The 21,327-nt window shown below is 44.5% G+C and overlaps 1 protein-coding gene across 3 annotated transcripts; it reads left to right on the top strand.

Moving 5' to 3' along the window:
- Window positions 1–200: 200 nt before the first annotated feature.
- Window positions 201–20,938, top strand: LOC149340783 (uncharacterized). 3 transcript variants are annotated; one of them, XM_089549666.1, is made up of 7 exons: window positions 201–415; window positions 3,504–3,592; window positions 10,073–10,294; window positions 12,986–13,776; window positions 15,042–15,349; window positions 16,339–16,488; window positions 17,418–20,938. In XM_089549666.1, exons 1-7 carry the CDS (start codon window positions 371–373, stop codon window positions 17,640–17,642), a joined length of 1,830 nt encoding a protein of 609 aa, XP_089405792.1. In that variant the 5' UTR covers window positions 201–370; the 3' UTR covers window positions 17,643–20,938. The 3 variants fall into 3 exon arrangements, with proteins under 3 accessions (XP_089405792.1, XP_089405790.1, XP_089405791.1); XM_089549664.1 differs by lacking the exon at window positions 201–415 and adding an exon at window positions 433–2,155; XM_089549665.1 differs by lacking the exons at window positions 201–415; window positions 10,073–10,294 and adding an exon at window positions 435–2,155.
- Window positions 20,939–21,327: the final 389 nt, after the last annotated feature.

Genomic DNA, 21,327 nt, shown 5'->3' with positions numbered 1-21,327 from the left:
TCCTCAGATTGCAGCCTGTCCGATAAAACGTGCCGCCCCGTCAACAGCACGAAAAAGAAGCAAAGTGGTCCTTATGCTGTCTGCTTCACTGCGCTCCGACGCGAGCGCCTGGCGCGCCGGAGAGCGGTGGCGCCGCCTGCGGGCGGCCGTGGGAAATGTCTGCTTCATCACTTCCGGTCAGTCACCCTCGCCGTGCCCTCCCGCACTCCGCGTGCCTCGCACTCGCAACCGGGCTGGGCGGCTGGGCTTATGGCCAACGCACCGTGTGCCGCCGTCGTTGGTGTTCCATCTCGTTGTGCGGTAACTAGCAGCTGAGCACTACGCACCTGCTACCACTGTGAGCCCCAAAATCCATCGGCATCGGGCATGCATGTGGAGTTCAGCGGAGAAAAAACGTTTCGATGGGCCTGCATCTGTGAGTATCCGAAATTCGGGCCGTCCCGCTGTCCATGTTTGCTGATGCGGCGCCGCGCCTGCATTTTTAATTGCAAAAGGGCCTGGCGTGCGGGCGGTTAGGAACTGCGGACTTCACGCCGTTATGTCTGGCGCTTATGTTGACTCAGACCTAAATACCACACTGGGCGTGTGTCTGGCTTCTTGTTTCGGTGCTGGCGTCTCTGCGTTGCTCTTAGCAGTGAACGCGATTCTTTAAATGGGTAAAACGTCATTTTAAGTCACCTAGTACTTGGCCAACGATGTTACTTATGTATGTACAGGAAACATAAATCTTGCGTCCTGATCCGGTTTGCGCTTAAGTTCCTCCTGTACTCGGTTTTCCTTAGCTAACTGGGCTCTAACTGCTTCGCCCGTGTGCTGCAAACTTCTTCCCCACACTTAGCGCGACCAAACCAAATTGGTTGCACGTATTTCTGGTCGCTGTTTCTCTAGCCGGCTCAGTTGCTCTAAATGTTTCTTCTTGAACTATTCTTTCGCACGTCTTTGCGCTACCGGACTACGCAAGACCGGTCCGAGCCGCGCACAATACAATCCGTCGACTTCACGGCGGCGATTCCCAGTTTCTGCCTTGCCTCGCGTAAACATGACTGTCGTGAGACTGCCGTATGCGCGGTTCACTCGGCGACGAGGGCGTCATGACAGTAACAAGAGAAAAAAGCAAAAACGTGGTGCAACAGCTTCTTAAGGGTGTGACTATCTCCAGCGTTCTTCGTTTTTTTTTTGACAATCACTTCGGACTTTCGACGGGCGACATCGGCTATATGAACGGTGCTTTGTCGGGACGCTGTTTTCCAAGCGCCGGACGATGAGCTGTCCTCAGCTGGCGGAAAGTGAAAGAAGGCCTCAAATTGCCGCTCCCAGTGGTCCCAAGCCCTACAACATTTTTGAAGATCTCGAGGTGTTTGCTCACTTCGAACACTATCGTAGCGAGAGCTACGCTCAGGCCATCCACCACATGTCTTCGCAAACAAGCTTGCGTTCCGACTCGAGACAGTCGTACGCGTCGTGCGCGACTACGCTCAAAGAACTGTCGCTCAGTGCGCCCTCTTCACCCAAAGGAATCCACAGTGTTGAAAAATCTTCTACATTACCATCGACTTCGTCGAACATTGTATCATTTCCCAGCCCAAAGAAGTCGAACAGCCTCAGCCTGTCAAGTTTTTTTAGGAAACTGTCTCCCCGCTTTCACAAAAGCCCAAAGTCAAAGTCAAAACCGTGGATAGTGGTTGAGTTTTCACAGAAGGACATAGAAGGCCATGGTGTGGACCAAGAGTACATGGCTGACAGTGATCAGTCGCTTGAGCTTGCACTGCAAGGCAAGGAACAGTACATTGCTGCTCAGACAGGAAGCATGGCTGGACGCCACAGTTTGTCAGCAAGTGGAAGCCAGTCATCCCTGAACGCTTGGGTCAAGGCCGGGAAACCTAATGTGTTTGGACCTTTGCATCATGATGCCCAGAGACTTTTTCTGAAAAATCACGGTGCGAGTGCCAAGGCACGTGGCTGTCAAAGTCAGGAGCGGCTGCAAGGCCCGAAGGTGTCCTTGAAACTGGGCAAGGCTCCAACTCGAGTCGGCCAGCGCCCCGCTGCATCTTGTGCTACTGCTCGCCACAGCATTGGATCGTTAATGCCTACGGTAGTGGTGAACCCTCCAGGGACAGTTCCAACAGTGCTGTTGGAAGCAGGCACCTCTGAGCAGGTACTGGCATGCCTGCAGCTGAGGCAGTGAACAGCCTTCCCCCGGCCATGCTTCTCATGACAAGTTTGTTCATACCCTGCACGGTTGTATTTTTTTCATATGCTCCTGCACTCTGGATGTCTGGCTCTCTTTTTAGAGGGGCTAATTGTCCCCACTAGCATGCTGTATGCCTTGAGTTGAGCAAGCATCTTCACTGGGCATGCCAATTCCCCCCAAGAAACAGTGGTGAACATTGGTGGTTGTTCCTTTGCAGATATGTCGAGTTGGTAGCTTGTGCTTTGGCCTGATGACATCTTGCCTGTGTTAGTTTGCAAGTGACCTGTTCATTACTTCAGTTATCCAAGCATAGTAGTAGCATTAACTGGCAAGGAATTGAAGAACTTTGTATCATTGTTTAGTAAAAACCCCATTGCTGACAAGTTTATTGCTGCAGTTATGTCAGCAAGAATGTGAGCATCTTGGAGCCTTGTTTGGTGAAATATTTCTGGCTGCCAAGAGAGTTTGCGGCCTACCGAAGCAGCACTGTGGTTATCAGATTTAACCTTTTGTTTTCACCTTGTGGCCTGGATACTGTGGCTTGTGTTTTGAAATAAAGCTTGTTATCCGTGACTGTTGCATTAGTTGATATTCATGGTATTTGTGCATACATTCAGCATGAATAAGGATGTAAATGCATGTATCCAAAGTTAGCGTGCATGCCCTTTCAGATTGTTACCATTGTTACTTTGCTAGAGAACACTGAGCATATCCAAATTAGTTTGACTGTACTTGTGTTGAAAGAAAATTCTGGAACCACTTCCTTTGTGAGTCAAAGGAAAAAAATTTGTTCAAAGTGTTTTTTCAAATATGGACTGAAGAGCTCTTAAGGAGATTGAACTGAAGACACTTTCTGGAATGCTAACAAACAACATAGCTATCAACTGCACCTAGATTGCTTTATGATAGATGCCAGCGAGCATATTAAGTGTGGTTGATAGCCAAGATTGTTACTGTATATCTAGTGTTTAGGCTTACTTTTCTTTTTGCTTGCATTGAGATGTTGTCAGCATTGGTATTCGTACCTGGGCTCTTATGTATGTGTGGGATAGTGAGCAGCAAGCACCTTGTTCAGCATTGCTGGCACATGAGCGACATTGCTCGTGGCATTTTCCAGCTAATCTTGAAACTGGTGCACTTTTTGGAGGTTCACGTGCAGCAAGTATGTTGAGAGGTGAGAATTGCTTTTGTGCTGCGAACCTCGTACAGAAAGATTGTTTGCGAGATTTCAATCTTTACATGAATTAAGAATTGTACAGATGTGCTTTAGTTACTAGCTGTGACATGGCCTGTTTCATTTGTTGTTTTGCAGGAGAATGCGACTGAGCGGTCATTTGCCATTCCACACAGCTTGAGTGCCGGTTCTGGCACTCTCCTACTTACCGGCATTCCGGAAAAAAGGTGCGATACCCTTACGGGTGCGTCTTATCTTGGCGCATGGCTGCCTTAACTGTTTCTCTACTGTACTGGCAATTATGCGTGAACGTAAAGGCCAGAAAACGTTAATGTATTGTATAGAATAGAGGTGATGAAGAGACCTGCTATCAACAGTTTGCGTCTGTTAAAAATAAAAAGGCCACTGTGAGGATATTTGGTGCACTTTGTAGTTTTCTCTTACCTTGTCCAGATGCACAAAGTAATTTATTTGGCACATAATGCATGCATTATATTAACCTTTGTTTATATGTTGTATGAGTTGAAGGAATGTTTTCTGAAGCTAAGTAAGTGTAGGAAACAGCTGCCTGTGGACAGCGTCCGTACACAAATATTTTTTCAAGCACATGCACCAGATCCCTTTTGACAAAAAGAGTGTCTTTTTAGTCACCGAAAGAAATTATATGACTAGCCACGTTTCATTGGTATCATCATTACTGTGTTCATAGCTCTTTGTTAGAACTAATAAAGGAGCTATACATTTACGTCCTAAAGTATTTCACAAGATGAACTGAAATGAAAGGGCTTTGGGTAATTTTAACCTCCTTGTGTTCTGTGTCCTCTGAAATTTGCATTGAAAAGTTTCCATTTTCACATTTGGGTGGGGAGTACTAAGATAACTGAAAAAAAAAAAGAAAAGAAAAGGAAATGCCCACAACAGTGGTAAACGTACTGACAGTGACTATAATGATGCATATATCGAATTAGCAGCTCTCACGTCCTTATGCAGAAAATATGCCAATCCATGCTTATCAGTTCAGTGGATCGTTCGAACTCATCAGCAACTGTGTTAACTGGTCACTTTTTCTTCTGTTATAGTTTTAGGGATGAGCTCATTCATGGGTTATTTTCTTGGCCAGATGTGCTACAAGATTTCTTTTTTTCTGCTGTATGGCTTCCAAAGCTGTTACTTGCAAAATAAATTTTTGCCAAGAGATTCTTTTTGGTGTCTTTTTACCGTCTGTCCGCTTCCAAGTGAAAGAAACATGCTTCCTCTATCAAGCAGTCTCTAACCCTGCATTGTTTGAAAAGCCTTTGTGTTGCTGTCCTGGCCTGCTAAAGTGAGCTTCTAGAGCAGAACTGTTTAATATGCAGTCTTGCCGGAAATCCATGGTTGTTAACTTTTCTTGCAACATCAAAAGAAAGGGAGGGAGGGAGAATTTTCATTTGCATTACATGCTTGTACTGGCGCTAGTCTGGAGCAAGTTTCTTGACCATAGTTTGATACTGCTGCATTTTGTGCTACCTCCCCCTCAATCTGTTTATTTTTTTCATTGTTGCACAGTAATTTTTGCCAGCCACTATCTGTAAACTGCTTCAGCTCTCATGACGTAAAACACTCTATGGCTTGATATTCACTGAACCTGCATCCTGCTCTCCTTTTTGTTTTTCGTGAGCCAGGTCAAAAATGTGACCGGAACATGTAGCTGTAAGGGTGGTTGGCTCATCTCTGATAACTTATCAGTCCATATTGTGCATGCCCTATTTTATTGGCTGATTGGGATTGTTCCTGTGCAACATTCACACCCTTACAGGAGTATGGATAGTATGGATACCAAATTTTGGTTGCGTGTTTTGTTTTTGTAACGATGCATAAGACATTACTATACATGGATCATCACGCATGGTATTCTCCAGTGACCACTAAATAATTTATATTTGTATTTCTTCTCACCTGTTTCCGTTTCGACAGCCGAGCAGTGGCTATGATGTCAAAGGTCAGTATAGGTGATGCGAAGCGTGAAAAAAACTGCAATGTAATTGCTGCTCCTTCACTAATAGTGATTCAGGGTCTTGAAGCAGACTAGCTTTAGCATTGTAGTGAATTAAAACAAAAGGTGAGAGAAGAAATTGAATCATAAATTATTAGCGGTCATAGGCGAATACCACGGGATGATCCATGTGTACATCATTACATAGAAGGAAATGCACAGCCAAAAGTTCGGTGTTGAACAGTCGTTTGGCGCTCTTTTGTTAACCTGTGTTGTAGTTGGGTTTTTTTTTGCACAGTTTGGTTGATTTGAGGCTATTGGTTTTGAGTTGGAGTTTTCAGCATCCGGAGCTTGCTCTTTTAGCCCTGCTGTTAAGCTGCTGACATGGCATACTTACGACAGGGACTGTGATAAAATGATACAGGAGACTGTTCTTGACTTTGGCTGGTTAGAATTTTGTACCTTGCTGTGGCATAAAATAGCCATTTTGTGACTGTTAAAAGATTAATGCTGTCTAATGTGGCTGAGAGTGACGTGCAACTATAACTCAATCAGAGCAAAGCTTTTGCTGCAGTTGTTAGTGTGAATTGCTTGGTACACGCCTTGCTCTTTGAGACAATGAGCTTTAGATGCCACATGCGAAATGTTTGTGCAGTGTGTGTTTAGGTGGCTGCGAAGGCTTTTGGAACATTGCCAGCATGTATACATAAAATCAAAATATAGGCCACGCTTCAGCGTTTAAACTTTCTTGCGTATTTCGTGGAGAAAATATCAAGTTTCTTGTGGTTATTAGTGAGCGGTGATAGGACGCGAGAGGAGTTGTGCCTTTACATCTGAAAATGGACAGGTGCTCGCAATGACTACCCCAGCATACATCGCACTGAGGCTGCAAGGAAATTTCCTTTCTTCAGGGCATCCAGTTCGAAAAGCTTTTGCGGCCACCTATACTTCAGCTTCTGGCTTCATGTACTCCTGTTTCCTTCCTAATCTGCTTGCATTACCTGTTTGCTGGTATACATTTTCTTCACTAACCTTTCATTGTTCTCTGTACCTGTCACACTTGCTGCATGCTGGACTATTTTCCAGAAATGTGAACTGATTTTATTCCGAAGGGCTCATTGGCGGTGAATCTGTTGCAAACTTCTGCTGTTATAGTGTTCCTAATGTCCAATGCATTTGTACAGACCAGTTTAAGCAATTTGGTATTATAGTCCATGCTGTGTCATTGTTCTGAATTTAGTTAGTTTCTTTTATATATTGCAGCTTTTGCTGACCTTGGAATAGATTTGCATGACTTTAATCTGCCTTATATAGCGTACAAGTATAGTTTCACTTTCACTTTTGCTTGCAAGTTATCTTCACAGCCTTGTAGCTTATTGTAATAGTGTTTGTTTTTTTAATGTCTTTCAAGCTTAGCTTAGTTATGAAATTGCACAATATTTCGTCATTGAACTCCAGCCTCACTGCCTTTAGTGTGGTGGACTTTTAAGCTGAGGCTTTTGCTTCACTGGGCTCTGCTTTTCAGAATAGGAGCACTTAGTCAAATAGCTTAGTCACATTTGCTGAGATAAATTCATAATTACCACACACGGTAGTAGTAGTAGTTTGGGTTTAGAGTTACAGCAGCAACTGGGGCTATGAAATCGGTTTTATGCAATAGCATCGAAGCCTCGTTGGAGCAAAAACCTGCTGGCGTAGTCACACCCTGTCGGGGTGTGAAATAAAGGAATAGAATTGGCCGTGAGTGGATTCGAGCCCATGGTGGCACGAACTGATCAGCTTTGCTGGCGTCTGCATTAGACTACTATACCATCGCTGTAACCTAACATCCAGCATCAGCTATCAATCTTTGGCACTGTGCTTTGGATGTTGTCATCTTCATCAACTTTCATCCACTTCTGAACAGTGTAAAAAGAGGTGCAACAAAGCGCAATTTGATGTGTATGGAGTAGAACGGCAGGAGATTTGAACTACCCTGGCACGATCGCATCAAACAATAAGGAGCACTCAGGCCACAAAGAGCATGCTGTCACATTCTGTCACATCAATTACAGGCGAGCCCACTTATAACAAACATAAGGTCACACAGATGGCGTCCGTGGTAAATGGACTTCCCATTTTACAGCCCAAAATACTATGCCTGTCAGCAGCGTTGTTTTTATTTCTTTTAAAAAGTGTTCTTTACAGCCCAAAATACAATGGCTGTCAGCAGTGTCGTTTATTTCTTTTAAAAAGCGTGCTATGTGCGTGTTCTCCAAATCAAACCCTGTCTCAGCACTTTCCAAGCTCTCTGGCACGATCTTGTTTTCCTCGTCGATACCCTTGCTGCCAGCAGTCTGCTTTAGGGGCGCGATATATCTAATCACGGTTGAAGCATTAGCAGTAACTTGTGGCAGGTTGGCCCCCTAATTCAGATTCCTGGTGGTCGGGGAGTGTACATTCTTGGCATAGAATGGCTTTAGGGCGGATCTCTGTGATGTCAGCATGCATACCAACGAAGTCATCCCAGGCAGCATCAGCTCCTGACAGGTGTGGATCAACTACACTTTGCCACAAATCCACATGCGCCTCATCATGTGCGTTTCCACAAGTGTCATCTGCCATTCCTTGGCCCATGCAGCAATGAAGGTCACGCAGCGCACCTGCACACAGAACGTATCAGCTGCACTGTCTTCCGTCAGCACACTACCCACACATTGTGGCAGCACAAAAAATGGAAAGCCAGCTGGGCAGGCAATGCGTACCACACGAACAGCGAGGGTCAGCAAGGCATTCAGACTTCCCAGGTCACTGCCATTGGTTGATCCCAGACCATGAACAGTATCTCCGCTTTCGACATTACCCCTCTCGGTCATACCGTGCTTCTACTTAAGATGTTTTCCCTGCCAGCACAAATGCATGCATTGATTGAACTCTTAGGTCATCAGCACGCTCTTGGCCAGGGGTCACCCACAGTTTCAATGCCACCTTTTTTATTGCTTTTTCTTGGGGGGGGGGGTCACCATGTTTGTTCTGGGATGGTCTCATAGGGGCTGAGACACGCTCTTTGGTCTCCACGCTTGCTGGAAGCGCTAGTTTCTCGAATGCGGGGGTGAGTTTACGGTGCGTCTTCATTCGCCATAACCATGTGGTGCAAGCAGAGCTGTTTGATTTACCTGACCCTGCCACAATACATATTTGGAAGGTAGCACAGCCTTTGTGTGGGCAATAAGTTAGTGTTCATTATATCTGCGGCTGTTATAAGTGGGCTCAGCTGTACATTGATTGTCCCCGTAATTTTCTCCCCTGACATTGTGTATATCTTTTTAAGAAGGCATTTTCACTTCACAAGAACAAGAGCAGTTGGTTTTGAGACCTGAAACAGCTTGAGTGGATGCCAGTTAGTAGTTATTCTGTTATTACAATGTATTTTTGGAGTGTTTGAAGGTGCATATTTTTAAGGTGAGAAACAGTAACCCATTGAGGGAATATCCTCATGCAGTTCTAGGCTTTATAAAACATAGGTAGATCATGCTGCCGATTACTCGTGCCAGCTTAAAGCTGATGGGTATGGCCATGTCCTTGTAACATCTGGCTTGTTCATATTCAGTTAGTTGTATAATAGTCTAGCCTTGTAAGTGGACTAAACAGACGCACATGGGTAGCACATGACAGTTGAAAAGAAACTTTTACTTTGGTCCAGATCCAGCTTTTCCATTGACACTGGAGGGAATGCAGAAATATTGTTAGGTAGCTGTCATATTGATCCAGGCACTTTTTGCATTCAAAAGAAAGTAGTGTCATGGGGGACCACTAAGTTTCATTAAGTTGTAGTGACCATTAAGTTATAGTGACCAGTCAAAGCACAGTTCCGGCTTCAGCCCCAGATTTCATTTACGAAGTTGTCAGAGTGGAGAACATGGAAGTTTTTAAACTTAATCTCTTTATGATAAAAAAAGATGTGCGAATTTCATAAATAGGGCTGTTAAGGATTTTTAAAGTGGACAAAATTAACCTCTCACATTGCACCACACGTGAAATGTTGCACCACTAGGAAGTTTTGCTAGTGCCCTGTCATAGAGAATAAAAGCACAGTTGAGGATCACATTTAAGGTGCTCGTCTCGTCCTCTTTTATATCCTAAAAAGATGCAGTTATTCATATTGAAAAGTAGCAACGTGATCAATATTGAGCTTGTGTGGTGCATGTTTCTATCATGTGTCAGATTGTTACCTCCTGGGTGCCATTTATGGCATCCATAGGAGTGTCTTTGCATTACAGAAGCAGTGTTACTGATAATTTATGAGCATTAGTAGAGTTGTTGTGGGCATGCTGGCACAGTTGTGTTAACTGTGAAGTGGGCAGTTCTGTGTGCCTTCACTTGCAAGCTTTTGCTTTGAGGGCCGCTTTCGTTTGGCGTGAGTATATACAAGGCTTGCTTGCGTGTTCCACAGTAGTCTTATTGAAGTGGTCTCTGCCTGCTCAGCTGAATCCATGAGAGTGGTAGTAAGTGCAAGAGTTAGGTACTGGGTTGCTCATAAGTGTTCCTGCAACCAGCGCTCATCTGGTAGCGTGATATCCAGGAGCAGTGTAATGTGTTTGTTGCTGTTTTCTTGGTCCATGTCTGTCTGAAGTGTTTGTGCCAAAAGGCATTGTTGCTGTGCTGCAGCTTGTGGCAGTCTCCGCAGTGCTGTGAGTAGTTATCGTGCTTATGCTGTGACCACAAGCTGTGTCATGAGCCCTGTCCTGGACGCCAGGCGGGCGCAGCCTCCGCAGTCGCTGCACCTGCAGGGGCTCGAGGGGGGAATGGAACGGCTGAGCGTGCGGGTGCCTTCGGCCGAATCCATTGGTGCCTGCTCGCTGGACGTGGATGCGAGCGAGTCGTCAGCCTCGGCCCGACCCATGGCCAAGGAGGCATCCGAGATCACTCTGCGCAGCATGGTCGTGTCCACCCGTGAGAGCTCCGTGCCAGTGCGAGGGTCAGTGGGCACCCTCCTTTGGGCCACAGCACGTATGACGGGGTTCGTTGGCTCGGGCCTGTGTGCTATGAGCAGCCTGCTCCTCACCTGCTCCCCACCTTTACTCACTCCACCGCACGATTGCACCTTGCACCACTTTCCTGCTGCCTCCTCCTCCTCCTGCCAGATGTCGGATGCAAACGATTGCACTGCACTCTCCTTGGGTTAGCATTGGGCCAGAACGAAGGGTGAACAGCTTGTGGGGATGAGAACGTACTCACTCTTGTCTGTGCGTTTTTAAACATGAGAAGCCGCCTTTAAATGTTTCGTGAGGTCTGTAACGCTTTAAATAGCTAGTTATACACTACTGCCACATCGTTCTTTGTTGCTGCAGTAACACATGCTCTATGTTCACATTTTAATTTCGCCCAAATTTCATTCCTGATCTGTGGCAAATTTTGAAAATAAGTAATCCGCAGAGGTATTTACAGGTATATCCTCTTTGTCTGTTTTTGGAAGGAGTGCTGGGTAACTTAGAAAACTGTCAGCTGTGGTTAGGATGCACACACCACTTACTGTTCGAAAGGACGCAGTGGGTTGATTCTTGTGAAGTAAATTTAGTTGGCTTCGTACAGTCAATCGCAGGCAAAAGTAGAGCGCATGTGTGTTGTATGTTGATATCGCATAGCTTGAGGTACTGGAGCGGCTCCTTTGTCGCGTGAGAAAATGGGAGTGAATGTGAAACAACTGTATGCGAGTGTTTTTCTCTGCATTATGAAGATGTTGACCTCTGCTACTGGGAACCGCTCTCTGATGCTTTTACAAGCATGTGCTGGCTTTGAGTGTTGAGCTAGTTTAATTTGTACAGTTATTATTAGTTGTCAGTGGGCTCTGACAATAAGCTGTTTTTTTTTTTTGTTGTTACCTGCACAACACAAGAACTAAAAAAAGAAAGTCTGGTGTAAAGATCCTCGCACGTACATAGTTGACATGATCCTATGCAAGAGGTATGCCTAGACTTCAGCTTGTTTGGAGAACGGTCTATGGAATCTGATTGGCAGAAAGTTAGCTTGCCATTTAATTTTGCACTTGAACATAGCGCCAACACCCAGTGGTTAGGGTGCTTGCTTGCTGAGCCCGAGGATGTGGGTTCAATCTCATCTGCGGCAGCTGCCTATGGATGGAGGCGAAATATAAGGCACACTTGTAACGTTAGGTGTCAGTGCACATTAAAGAACCCCAGGTGGTCACAATTAACTCTCAACCCTCTGCTGTGGCGTCCCTCATAGCCCATGTCATTTTGGGACTCTGTACCCTATATACCGTACAGATCTGTGTACATTATTAAAGAATTGAAAATTTTTTCTAAGTTTGATCCAGCTGGGATGCTGCAGTTGCACAACGCCGTGTTAGTTTACATTTGCACAGTGTCACTTATGCTTTCTTCCTCACTCTAAACTTTGGCATCTTGTCTGCACTGTTATGTCATTTTCTGTGAAAGTGGAACTTGCTTAGTCTCTGCATGCTTGTGCCTGCTCCTTCCTGGGGTCTGCTCTATGGTACAAGTGTGTTATACTGAGTAAGCTGTAGTGTATATGCTATGCCTTTGTCCTTGTGGTGTGCTGTGTATTGAATCCTGCATGTAGATTTGTCAGGTTGTGAGATTTTTAATGTGTTGGCTGAGGTATTGTGCTGGTGTTAGCTCTCGGGCCCTGAAATACACTTGTGTTCCAGTAATGTGACAGCCTATGAATGTCACATTTAGGGCATTGCCCCGTACCTGTCAGTCACCGTGCTTAAATCTTGTGGAGTTAATTTGCCTCTGTATTTTCAAGTTTTCGTGGTGTCATTCTTCCCTGTACAGCATTCTGGTGAAAGTTGTTTTTCGTCTCTATAACAGATGAAAGGCACTGAGATTATGAAGCGGTTGGTACAAAGCACATTCCTTTCTGAAATATGTAATTTTTCGATGCTGATAGGCAGTGCTATGGCTGGTGTTAGCAGTGGAAATATCTGATGCCTTCTGATAATATTGTATTGTTAGCATGGGCTCCCAAAATATTCAACGAACACCAGTTTTCCCGAGATCCTCTGCACCGCATGCTCACAATAGACCCTGTTTCCACCTCTTTCACAATTGTATGCTGTGTCACATGTAATGTAAACTTTTCACCTGCACTTCTTTTTTTTTTTTTTGTCCATTGCCTTGAACTTGGCTTTTGTGGCTTGCATGTCACCTTGCACTTTCTTGCAACATTTCAGTGCTTTGTGTATCTTTAGCTATTATTGACGTGTGTAGGCTGGTTTGCTGTGGTGCATAAAAACCATAAACTCCTCTAAGATGTTTTAGCAGAAACGTGGAGGGGTGTAACAGGTTTTATTTTCTTTGTGAATAGCCATTTTATTTTGTTGTTAAGCTTATCTATCAGCAAATGTAACGTATAAAGGCACAAATGATATTCAGCGGGATCACACATAAGGTAATAGCTCGACATTGACAACCTTGCTTATACATTATGGGCAAAACTGATGTGCCATATAGTGAAAGAATACAAATTGTTTCTCCTGTGGGTATTTGTTTTTTCCCTGTGTGCCTTTGAAAGCTTGCAAAAAGAAGTAAAATGGACAGTATGCCGAGGCGAGCTCATGTACAACGTGTGCTCCAAGGTCATAAATGTTTCCTAATGTAACTGTTCAAACTTGCGCCCACAGAACCCTCGACGGTAACATTGCCCAGTTGTCCAACGGTTGCTGGAACATCGGTGGAAATACACTAGAACCATTGTCCACAAAGGTGGCTGAGCATCGGCCATCCTACCTGGGGATCAGTTGCGCCGTCAACGGCTATACAAGCTACAGCCAGTTCTGTCGCAGCCGGGATAGCAGTCCTGCCCGCCTCAGCCCCCGTTCTTCAGCCCCACTTGCTGCAAGTCCTAGCAACCGACTCAAGGTGGAGCCCATCTTGGAGGCGAGGGCCGGCGGCCGTGAGCTGCCGAACGGCCGCCACCATGGTCCAATGGAGACGGCTGCGGGGCCCTGCACGTCACTGGTGCAGCAGCGTATTGCTGCACTGTACGGGTCGGAAGCAGCTGAGAGGGTGGCGCGGTCGCGCACTCGCACAGCCAAAAGTCCCCTCAAGCTGGAGAGTGCCATCTCAAAACGCAGTCCATCATGCCCCGCACAAGTTGTTCGTGGCCGCTCCAAGAGTCCACCTGTGTTTCGACACTTGACACGAGACTTCAAAGAACACCTTCGCTTGTCAGAAGTGTCAGCATCACCAGCCGAGAACTTGCCAGGCTTTGTTATAGGGGGGCGCTTGCTGGGCTCACCTGAGAAGCGGCCTGCTTTCTCAGGACCTTTACACATCCGTGAGGTGGATAGGGGTGACAGCAGTGCTCTCAAAGAAGAAATTTTGGAAGAATCTCGGAACTGCCCAGTGGTGAACGGTGGTGGTGCACTGAAGCTCAATGGGAACCATGGGCCGCCTGCTGCTGTCGATGAAGGTAGTTAACTCACAAGATGTCACATAGATTTCTGTTTTTCATTCCATATGTTGTGCCAGGTCTCTAGATTAGTAATATGAAGTAAGTCTGGATTGATATATGCTTAGCTTTGAAGGATATATGCATATGCATTTCTCCGCAAACCGAGCTTTTTAAACTGCAAATAGTGTGGATGTCAAGCTCCTGTGGCAACACACCACACGCTTTTCTGAACTGCGTGTACAAGTGATAACAACTGTATCACAGGAAGTCTCATTGGCTGCACCTCAAAGCTCATCTCCACGGCAGATGCGTTTCAATGAAAGCAAAACCCCAGGTGGCTTAAATTAATCCAGAGCCCTCCACAAAGGCATCCTCTATAGCCGACCCTCTGTAACCGGTGCTTGAAAACACTTCGACTTGTTTGATGTGCTTGGGAAGTGTGATGAACAAAAGCTAAAGAGAACTCATTTTGTTGAGCTGCATATTGTTCCTGGAATCCATGGTATTTTAATTATAAAGTTCCACCTGTGTGCGGTGTGTTAGTAAACATGATGAGCAGAGTGAAGTCACATGTGGAAAGAGTTCACTGTTCCACTTAAGGGGAGAAATGCTAGCATGTCTAGGTTGAGTTAGGATCAGTTTGCAGCGTGGCCAGATGTAGACATAAAAATTTCTGTTGCTAACGTTGGGAGGTGTTGTGACATTGAGTACTGTGCTTAGGCATTGCTGCAAACGGGAGTAGAAGGCAGCATTTCTAACTGGACAAAGGGCTGCATATGATTAATCACTGTTATAAACCTAGCTTAATCCTTTTAACTTTACCTAAATGCTGTGCACTTACGTGTGCAGATTAAAGGGGCTCGCTAAGCCTTAACCTGCTCAAAAAATGTACCTGGAGCTCGTACGCTGCCAGTGTCCATTTTGATCTCTTGCAGTCCATTGAGACTTTTGTTGAACCAAGGTGACCTCTTTTGCGTCACGCACATTAAACTGGAAGCATTGGAGTGTTGCCTTGTGCAGGATTAAAGAGCGCACATTGTCTGAAAACATGGAGCATTGCATTGCTTCAATCTTAGCAAACATGCCCTAACAGTTCCTAGAAGGAGATCCTCAAAGACGTAGAATGGAGGCCCCTGTCAGTACTCTTTTTAAATCCGGCATGTGCCACTCTGTGGCTCCCAAACTCTATTTCACAAAATAAAAGTTTTCACCGCCACCACCTAAGAAGGGCTTTGATATTACACACTGTGTGTTGCCCCCTTTTGTTGCTCTCTTTCCGTCAGTGGACAAAGCTGTGGATCTGCCGGATCGGACGGCCACTCTGGTGCAGCCGCAGTCACTTCTGTCCCCTGTCTCGGTCAAGGCTCTGTCGTCATCTGACCTGCCAGCGCGTGAGGGTCACGCATTCCTAGAAACCACACTGAGCACCCAGCAGGCCCTCGAGTCCCGCATCAGGGAAGCAGAACAGGATCTGACCGATGCAGCTGTCTCTGAGGACATGAAGGGTCGGATACGAGCAGCCATTGGCAAGGCCAACCTGCTTATCAACAAGAAATTCAAGCAGTTCAAGGAGCTGTGCCTTAAGAACATTGTGAGAATCCCTATGTGCATTCTCTGCCGTGTGACTTTTCAGTCTGTAGTTCAAGGAAATGCATGTATGTGCAAATGAGTAGCACATCAAGAAGCAGAGGCAGATAACCTACAGAGCACTAACTTTGATCTGCCCATTTCCAACTTGATGTTGCCGTATTCTTACCTGAAGAAGGAAAATGTGCTGTGAGTGATGGAGGAACAAATGTAGACCTTCAGCAAAAGGAATTTCACTAGTGGTCTGTGTTAAAAATATTAATATTTACTCGCATAATGTGCGTACCCCCACTAGAAAAAAAATGTTATGCAAGTAAATATGGTATATCCTAGCTGTCTGTCTCTGTTGTCTTGCTTTTGTTTTGTTGCTATGCTCAGGTCTTCGTTGTCGTATAGGCAAGTTGGAAATTGATGGCTTGTTTGTTGTCCCTTTGTACTTGTCTTTTAAGTAGGGGTGTTTGTGAATATTCAAAAAATTCGAATAACAAATTGAATATGCTTCTATTCGATTCACTAAGCAAATCAAGTAGTGCATGTTCAGATTTATTCGAAACAAATCAAATTCTTTTCCAAGTTTACGAATAGTTTTCGAATAATTGGCACTAATTTTAAATACAGCATGCAGTCGTTTCTTTGTTGGGCCTGCTGTTTGAGAAACAGGGCCCACTCCGGCACTGCACAACATGCTACCGTGGTCTGTGTGTGTGCTGTGATGAGAGCGCAGCACCACAACGCAGTTCATTCGTGAAGCATCATTCATAATGCTCATACATATGTTCTTTACAATTGGGTGACGCAACAGGGCACAGCCTGGTTTACGAACCCTGTCTTTCCCTGTCTTCCTGCTCAATATCAAAGGCTATAGAGTTGTAGAGTTAGTGTACAGACTTTCTGTTTTCCTGCTAACAGCCTGATATTTGATGTTTGCAGCAAACTCTCTGGTACGTTTGGCGTCATATGGCTGCCCTTTTTTTTTTTTTGTCCTTTCTTCAGGAACAAAATCTTGGTGATCCTTTTCCAACCACTGGATCGGATTTGGCTGGCTTCTGGGACATGGTAATGTTGCAAGTTGAGAATGTGAACGCCTTGTTTGAAGAGCTTAGCATGCTGAAGGCAAACAACTGGGTGGAACCGGAAAAGACGGTGAGTGTCAGAAAATGCATGTTGCTTGGTTTTGATCGCTGACCAAGTGAGGCAGCATGCATGTTAGTACAGGGGACTTTAAATAAAACTCGTTCATTTTAATTACAGTCTTGACTCCTTGATCCTATCATCCTGAAGTGTATTAAAAGGCTTTCATTAGTTGTAACCCCACAGAGTACAGATTTTCGGTCCCAGTCTAGTGCGACTTTTGATTGTAGATTAAGTGACTATAATTTGTAATTTAATCAGCTTTGCATTTTTTTTTTGTAAAGACATACACAAAGAAGTAACTTCAGGCTCAGGGGGCTAGTCTGTTTCTTGACTGCTTAGTAAGATTTAGTTTGGCTGGCTAACTTTGCTGAACCTTGCTGAATGGTGGAAAGACCTAGAAATGAAGTGTATATGCGGGTCAGCAAGAGTGCATGCATCTGTCTGCGAGATGAATTGTGATTTCACAGCCCATTAAGGCTGCTCTCTGGCATTGGCACGGTAATCTGTTGGCCTGATCAGTCACATGTGCCACGTATCTAATGGAAAAGAGAAAAGTGCCAGTACAGTTCTATTCTACTTGCCACCAATTTTATTAAATAAGTTCACATTAGCTTATGTTCAATACTGCAGACAGATAACAGAAAAAAACTGCTACTAATGCTGGAGAGAGTGCTGCGGTAGTGTGAAAATTCTAACATTGCGAAAACTGCCACCATGGGCAATATGCTCATTTATAGTTTAGTACTCCGCACTTAATATCAAAGCCCCATGCTGTATATTAGTTGTTGTGGGAGTACGCCTCCAAGCATTCCTCGTTATTTTATGTGGAGCAGTGGGACATATTCCGCCCGGCCGTATGCATTGCCCGAGTGTTGCTCTTGCCCTAACGTTCTTAAGTGCAGACTTCCTACTACAGCTGTTGCCTTGCTTAATTTCAGGAGAGCACAAAAGTGGCAATGCCGAGACCAGCCAAGAAAGCCACCTCTCGATCTGTGCCAGCAAGCCCCAAAAGATCTGAGAAGGCTGAAGAAGCGGCGAAGTCACGACTGGAGGCGCGCAAGCGTCTCATGGAAGCCAAGCGACAGGCACGGCAGCAGCAGTCGCAGGCGGTCGCTCGTGATGAAGACGTTGCCATTTTTGTCCCACAGGAAAAGAGCAACTGAAGACACAGTTGTGGCCGTCAGCCAACATAAGTGACCCCTGTCGCCAATGCTCTCTGAAACGCTGGAACAACTACGCACCATCTCACATTTGTTGTGGAACATAAGTGACTGAAAGGCAAAGTGTAAAGGCTTTCTTCCTTGCAGAAGTCTGTTTGCTTTTATTTTCTTTTTCTTTGTCTTGTGGGAAGTGATATACAGCTCCATTATGTGTTGATGCATCTATAGTACTCCACCATGTTGCATTTTCCATGTTTTTTTTTTATTATTTTCCATGACACATATGCACAGGGTTACTTAGAAGTATAGTGCTGTTTGTCTGAAGAGAGTTCTGCACGTAGGAGCGAAGATACTGTGCTCACCTTCTCGTTCTTTGAGGAATCAAATCTCTGCAATAGTGCAAGTACGTACTGTAACCGTATGTAAACTGTTTGGTTAGGAAATGTATTTAAAGATTTTTTGCTTGGGTTGCTAGTGTGGTTTCTCAGAGCAAACTAATTGTGCAGTAAAGCTTCTGAAAATGCACTCCTGCACATCTCGTAGTCTGGAACTTTTTCTGTTGGAAAACAAATGTGCTGTGTGCAGGTTTATATTATATTTCAGGCATAGAATAGGGATTCTCACACATAAAAATCCAGAAACTTAACACATCAATGTATTTCAAGAAGCAAACCTATGATGCTGCTACAGTCAGCATTTTATTGCCAGGGAACAAGGTCTTTACTGTGTTTTAATTGCAAAACATAGGAATTATATGTGAGAGACGGCCATTCATGTGAGTGTTATGTCAAATGCTGTAAAATTTTGTGCAATGCTACAGTACTATATTACGGTGCCTTTCATCCTAGCTTCACCATTTTACCATGCATTTTTAGTAGCACCCAGGGTGGTAGCAACCATGGATGTGAAAACTTTTCCTAAAGTCTTTGGATAATTCTTCCAGAAATTCTATATTACAAGTTGGCACATATGCACTCTGGACTTGTGGCTTTGAGTGTCCAGGCAAGCATTGAAATTCGTGTGCTTTTTCCTTCACCGAAAATTCTGGACCTGGGAGAGTTTCAAGCGTCTCTTGATGTACAGGCAATACTTATGTGCGAGCAAGCTAACTTCCTATACATATGAGCTTTAATAAGGTACCTTCTATGCCGAGACGTCTTGATTTTTATCACGTTCACTGTCGTACTCGGTGTGTTTTGTGTGAAGCCCGTGAGATAGATGAAGAGTTCGGATACTTGTGGAAGACTCAGTGATTGCATGGCTGCAAAGCAATACTTAGGTGAAATTTTATACTCTGTAACAACTTCCCTTAGCAGTGCTACCAAAGCTACAGAGGCGAAACATGCCCTTTCGTTTTGCACAGTCAAATAGAGTCCTTTACTGACTGCTGTTAAGTTGCCTGTTAAAACATAGTGCACTGGTAACAGTTGTTATCATAAGGCATATTTCTAATGTAACTGCACATTTCAACATTAGACAGTCGCAGAAAGAACACCTTTTTTGATTACAAGTTTGGGTATGTCTGGTTCTATGAAGCTTCCATAGAAAGGACCGGCTATACCATTGACTGAGCGAAGTAGCCACAGCGTACCAGGCAACCATCGTGCAACTGAACTATTGGTAGAGTGACACAGATGCTCAGCCCCTTTATCTTTTGCGTCATTGCCAGAAAATGTTGTCACTGAGTACAATTGCAGACAGGATAGTTGTGGCATGCATGGACCTGAGGACTATGTAACTTGCAATTGATTGTGAATGAAGTGTGTGGGAGGCGATGGAGTATCAACTGCAAGCAGCAGGATTCGTTTTCAACTTCTCAAATTTTGCACATCTGTAGTTGGTCATCAATTGCACTCTGTTGAAATTGGCAACAAATACTGGAAGGCCCTGCTTCTGCTTTTCTGCCCAAACCGCTGTGAACAAATTTAACAATGTGCCATCTGTTCTAGTTTTCTCAAATTATTCAAAGTAAACTGTAGGCTTGAGCCAGGTCTTCTGTGCACAGCTACAGGAGAGCCATGCAGCGTTGCAGTGCCGTACTTTTGTTTTGAGAATTTCTCATGGCGAAAACAAATGCCTATCTGCCTCCCTTAGTAGACAAGTCTGCATAAGGTACAGTTCATGATCAATGTGTGAGCAGCAAAAGCGAAGGAAGCCTGTTTTGTACTCCCCCTTGCACGCCATGCTTTGTATCGTACAGAACGAGCTAATGTAATGAAACTGCAATATGTCGACCACATCAATTTCTTTGGCTGTTAATTTTAAGAGCGAAACTGTATCCAGTCTGTTGCAGGCTGTCGTGTGTCTTGTCTGTTTAGCTCTTAGGCTGTGAGAAAAAGGCCAAGCTCAGCTTGTAAGTGCAAAAGAAAAAAAAACTGAAAAGGACAAGGTGCTCAAGAACACTTAAAATTTACCCTCCATGGATTGTTCCAAGTGCATTGTGAATTTCCTTTTAAGCTTGTAACCTGCGCCTCTTTACATTCCGCGGAGTTGGTGTTGCTATTGCACACTTTGACCTCAAATGCAGTCTTGTTACCCGAGATTTTTATATGCGTGACATTTTTTTTTTACATGTTTGTGGAAGTATTTATTCTGATACCCGTGGGACTGTTAGCGTTTTTTCCTTTTATTGTGGTGTGCTTCTGCGCTTGAAAGCTTTCAACTTTTAGCACTTTGTGTGCATGACCATAGGGGAGCGTTGTCATGGCGACATGAAATAGCTGGCTGCTTGCTTTCTTTCATGCAACTGTCAGGTTCCCTCCAAAAAAAAAAAAAGCTTTAGTACTGGTGGGTGTAGTTATGTAAAAAGTGCTTTTTTAATTTATTTTAGATAGTGGTGCTGTCTAATGCTTGTGTTGTTGTGAGTTTGCAAAACTGGGGAAGAGGGTTACACCGCTTTTGGTTGCAGCTCTCATTGCTGTCATACACCCCAAACCTTTCTTGCTTGGATTTTGCTATAGAATGAAGCCCTCTGGCTGCTTTGTTATTGCTGCAGAGCTGGCTACTGAATTCGTCGGGAGGATTAAAGTAGTTCTTGGCAGGTTTGTTGTTTCAACCCTGTTCACTTCCCTCCTGCCAAAATGGAATTAGTGCTCGTTTGAACATGGAGGTTGTCACAGTTTATTTTAATGTTAGGTGTGCTGCTGTAAATAATTGCCTAGACAGGATGATCTTCCAAGCATTGTCCTTCAGATTAAAAAGTGCAGCATGGCAAGGAAGCATTTTCTGTGCCATTGTAGCAACTTTTTCATAAAATGTGTTGGCAACTTGCTTTGCAAGGAATAAAGTGCATACATAGCCATGGTTGTCTTAATTCCAAAGCTTACTAGCTAGAATGAAAGTTCCAGCTTTTTTCATATAGTGTGTATATCTGTGGGTGATACGCAGATACGCCTGTTAACAGGCGTAACTGTGCACGTGTTACGCCTGTCTTAACACGTGCAAAATCTACTCAAAGTGCCGCGTTCAATTAGGCTTGTACACAATGCTCTCCTTATGAAATCAACTATAGACAAGCAGTTGAGTTGAAAAGTTTAGTTTTAAAAACTCTCAATTCCTTATCCCAGCTTTACTATGCACCTATGAACGCAACACGCTGTGTGCGATGCAGCATAAGCAGGTGTCTCTAGACTAGCAAGGGCAGGGTTATGGCAAATGGACAGATGATGAAACGTCACTACCAGAAGCA

Source organism: Amblyomma mixtum, chromosome 6 (genome assembly GCF_055824585.1).
Source record: "Amblyomma mixtum isolate Tamu chromosome 6, ASM5582458v1, whole genome shotgun sequence".
Taxonomy (NCBI): Eukaryota; Metazoa; Arthropoda; class Arachnida; order Ixodida; family Ixodidae; genus Amblyomma; species Amblyomma mixtum.
The sequence above is the reverse complement of the archived record's forward strand: the minus strand, read 5'-3'. Positions and strand labels throughout refer to the sequence as shown.

Excerpts from the sequence above, each read along its gene's own strand:
- LOC149340783 (XM_089549664.1), top strand. The coding sequence starts at position 1,262 with ATGAGCTGTCCTCAGCTGGCGGAAAGTGAAAGAAGGCCTCAAATTGCC. Across the intron at positions 13,777-15,041 it reads GCCTGCTGCTGTCGATGAAG|TGGACAAAGCTGTGGATCTG; the intron begins GTAGTTAACTCA and ends TCTTTCCGTCAG. Across the intron at positions 15,350-16,338 it reads AGCTGTGCCTTAAGAACATT|GAACAAAATCTTGGTGATCC; the intron begins GTGAGAATCCCT and ends TCCTTTCTTCAG.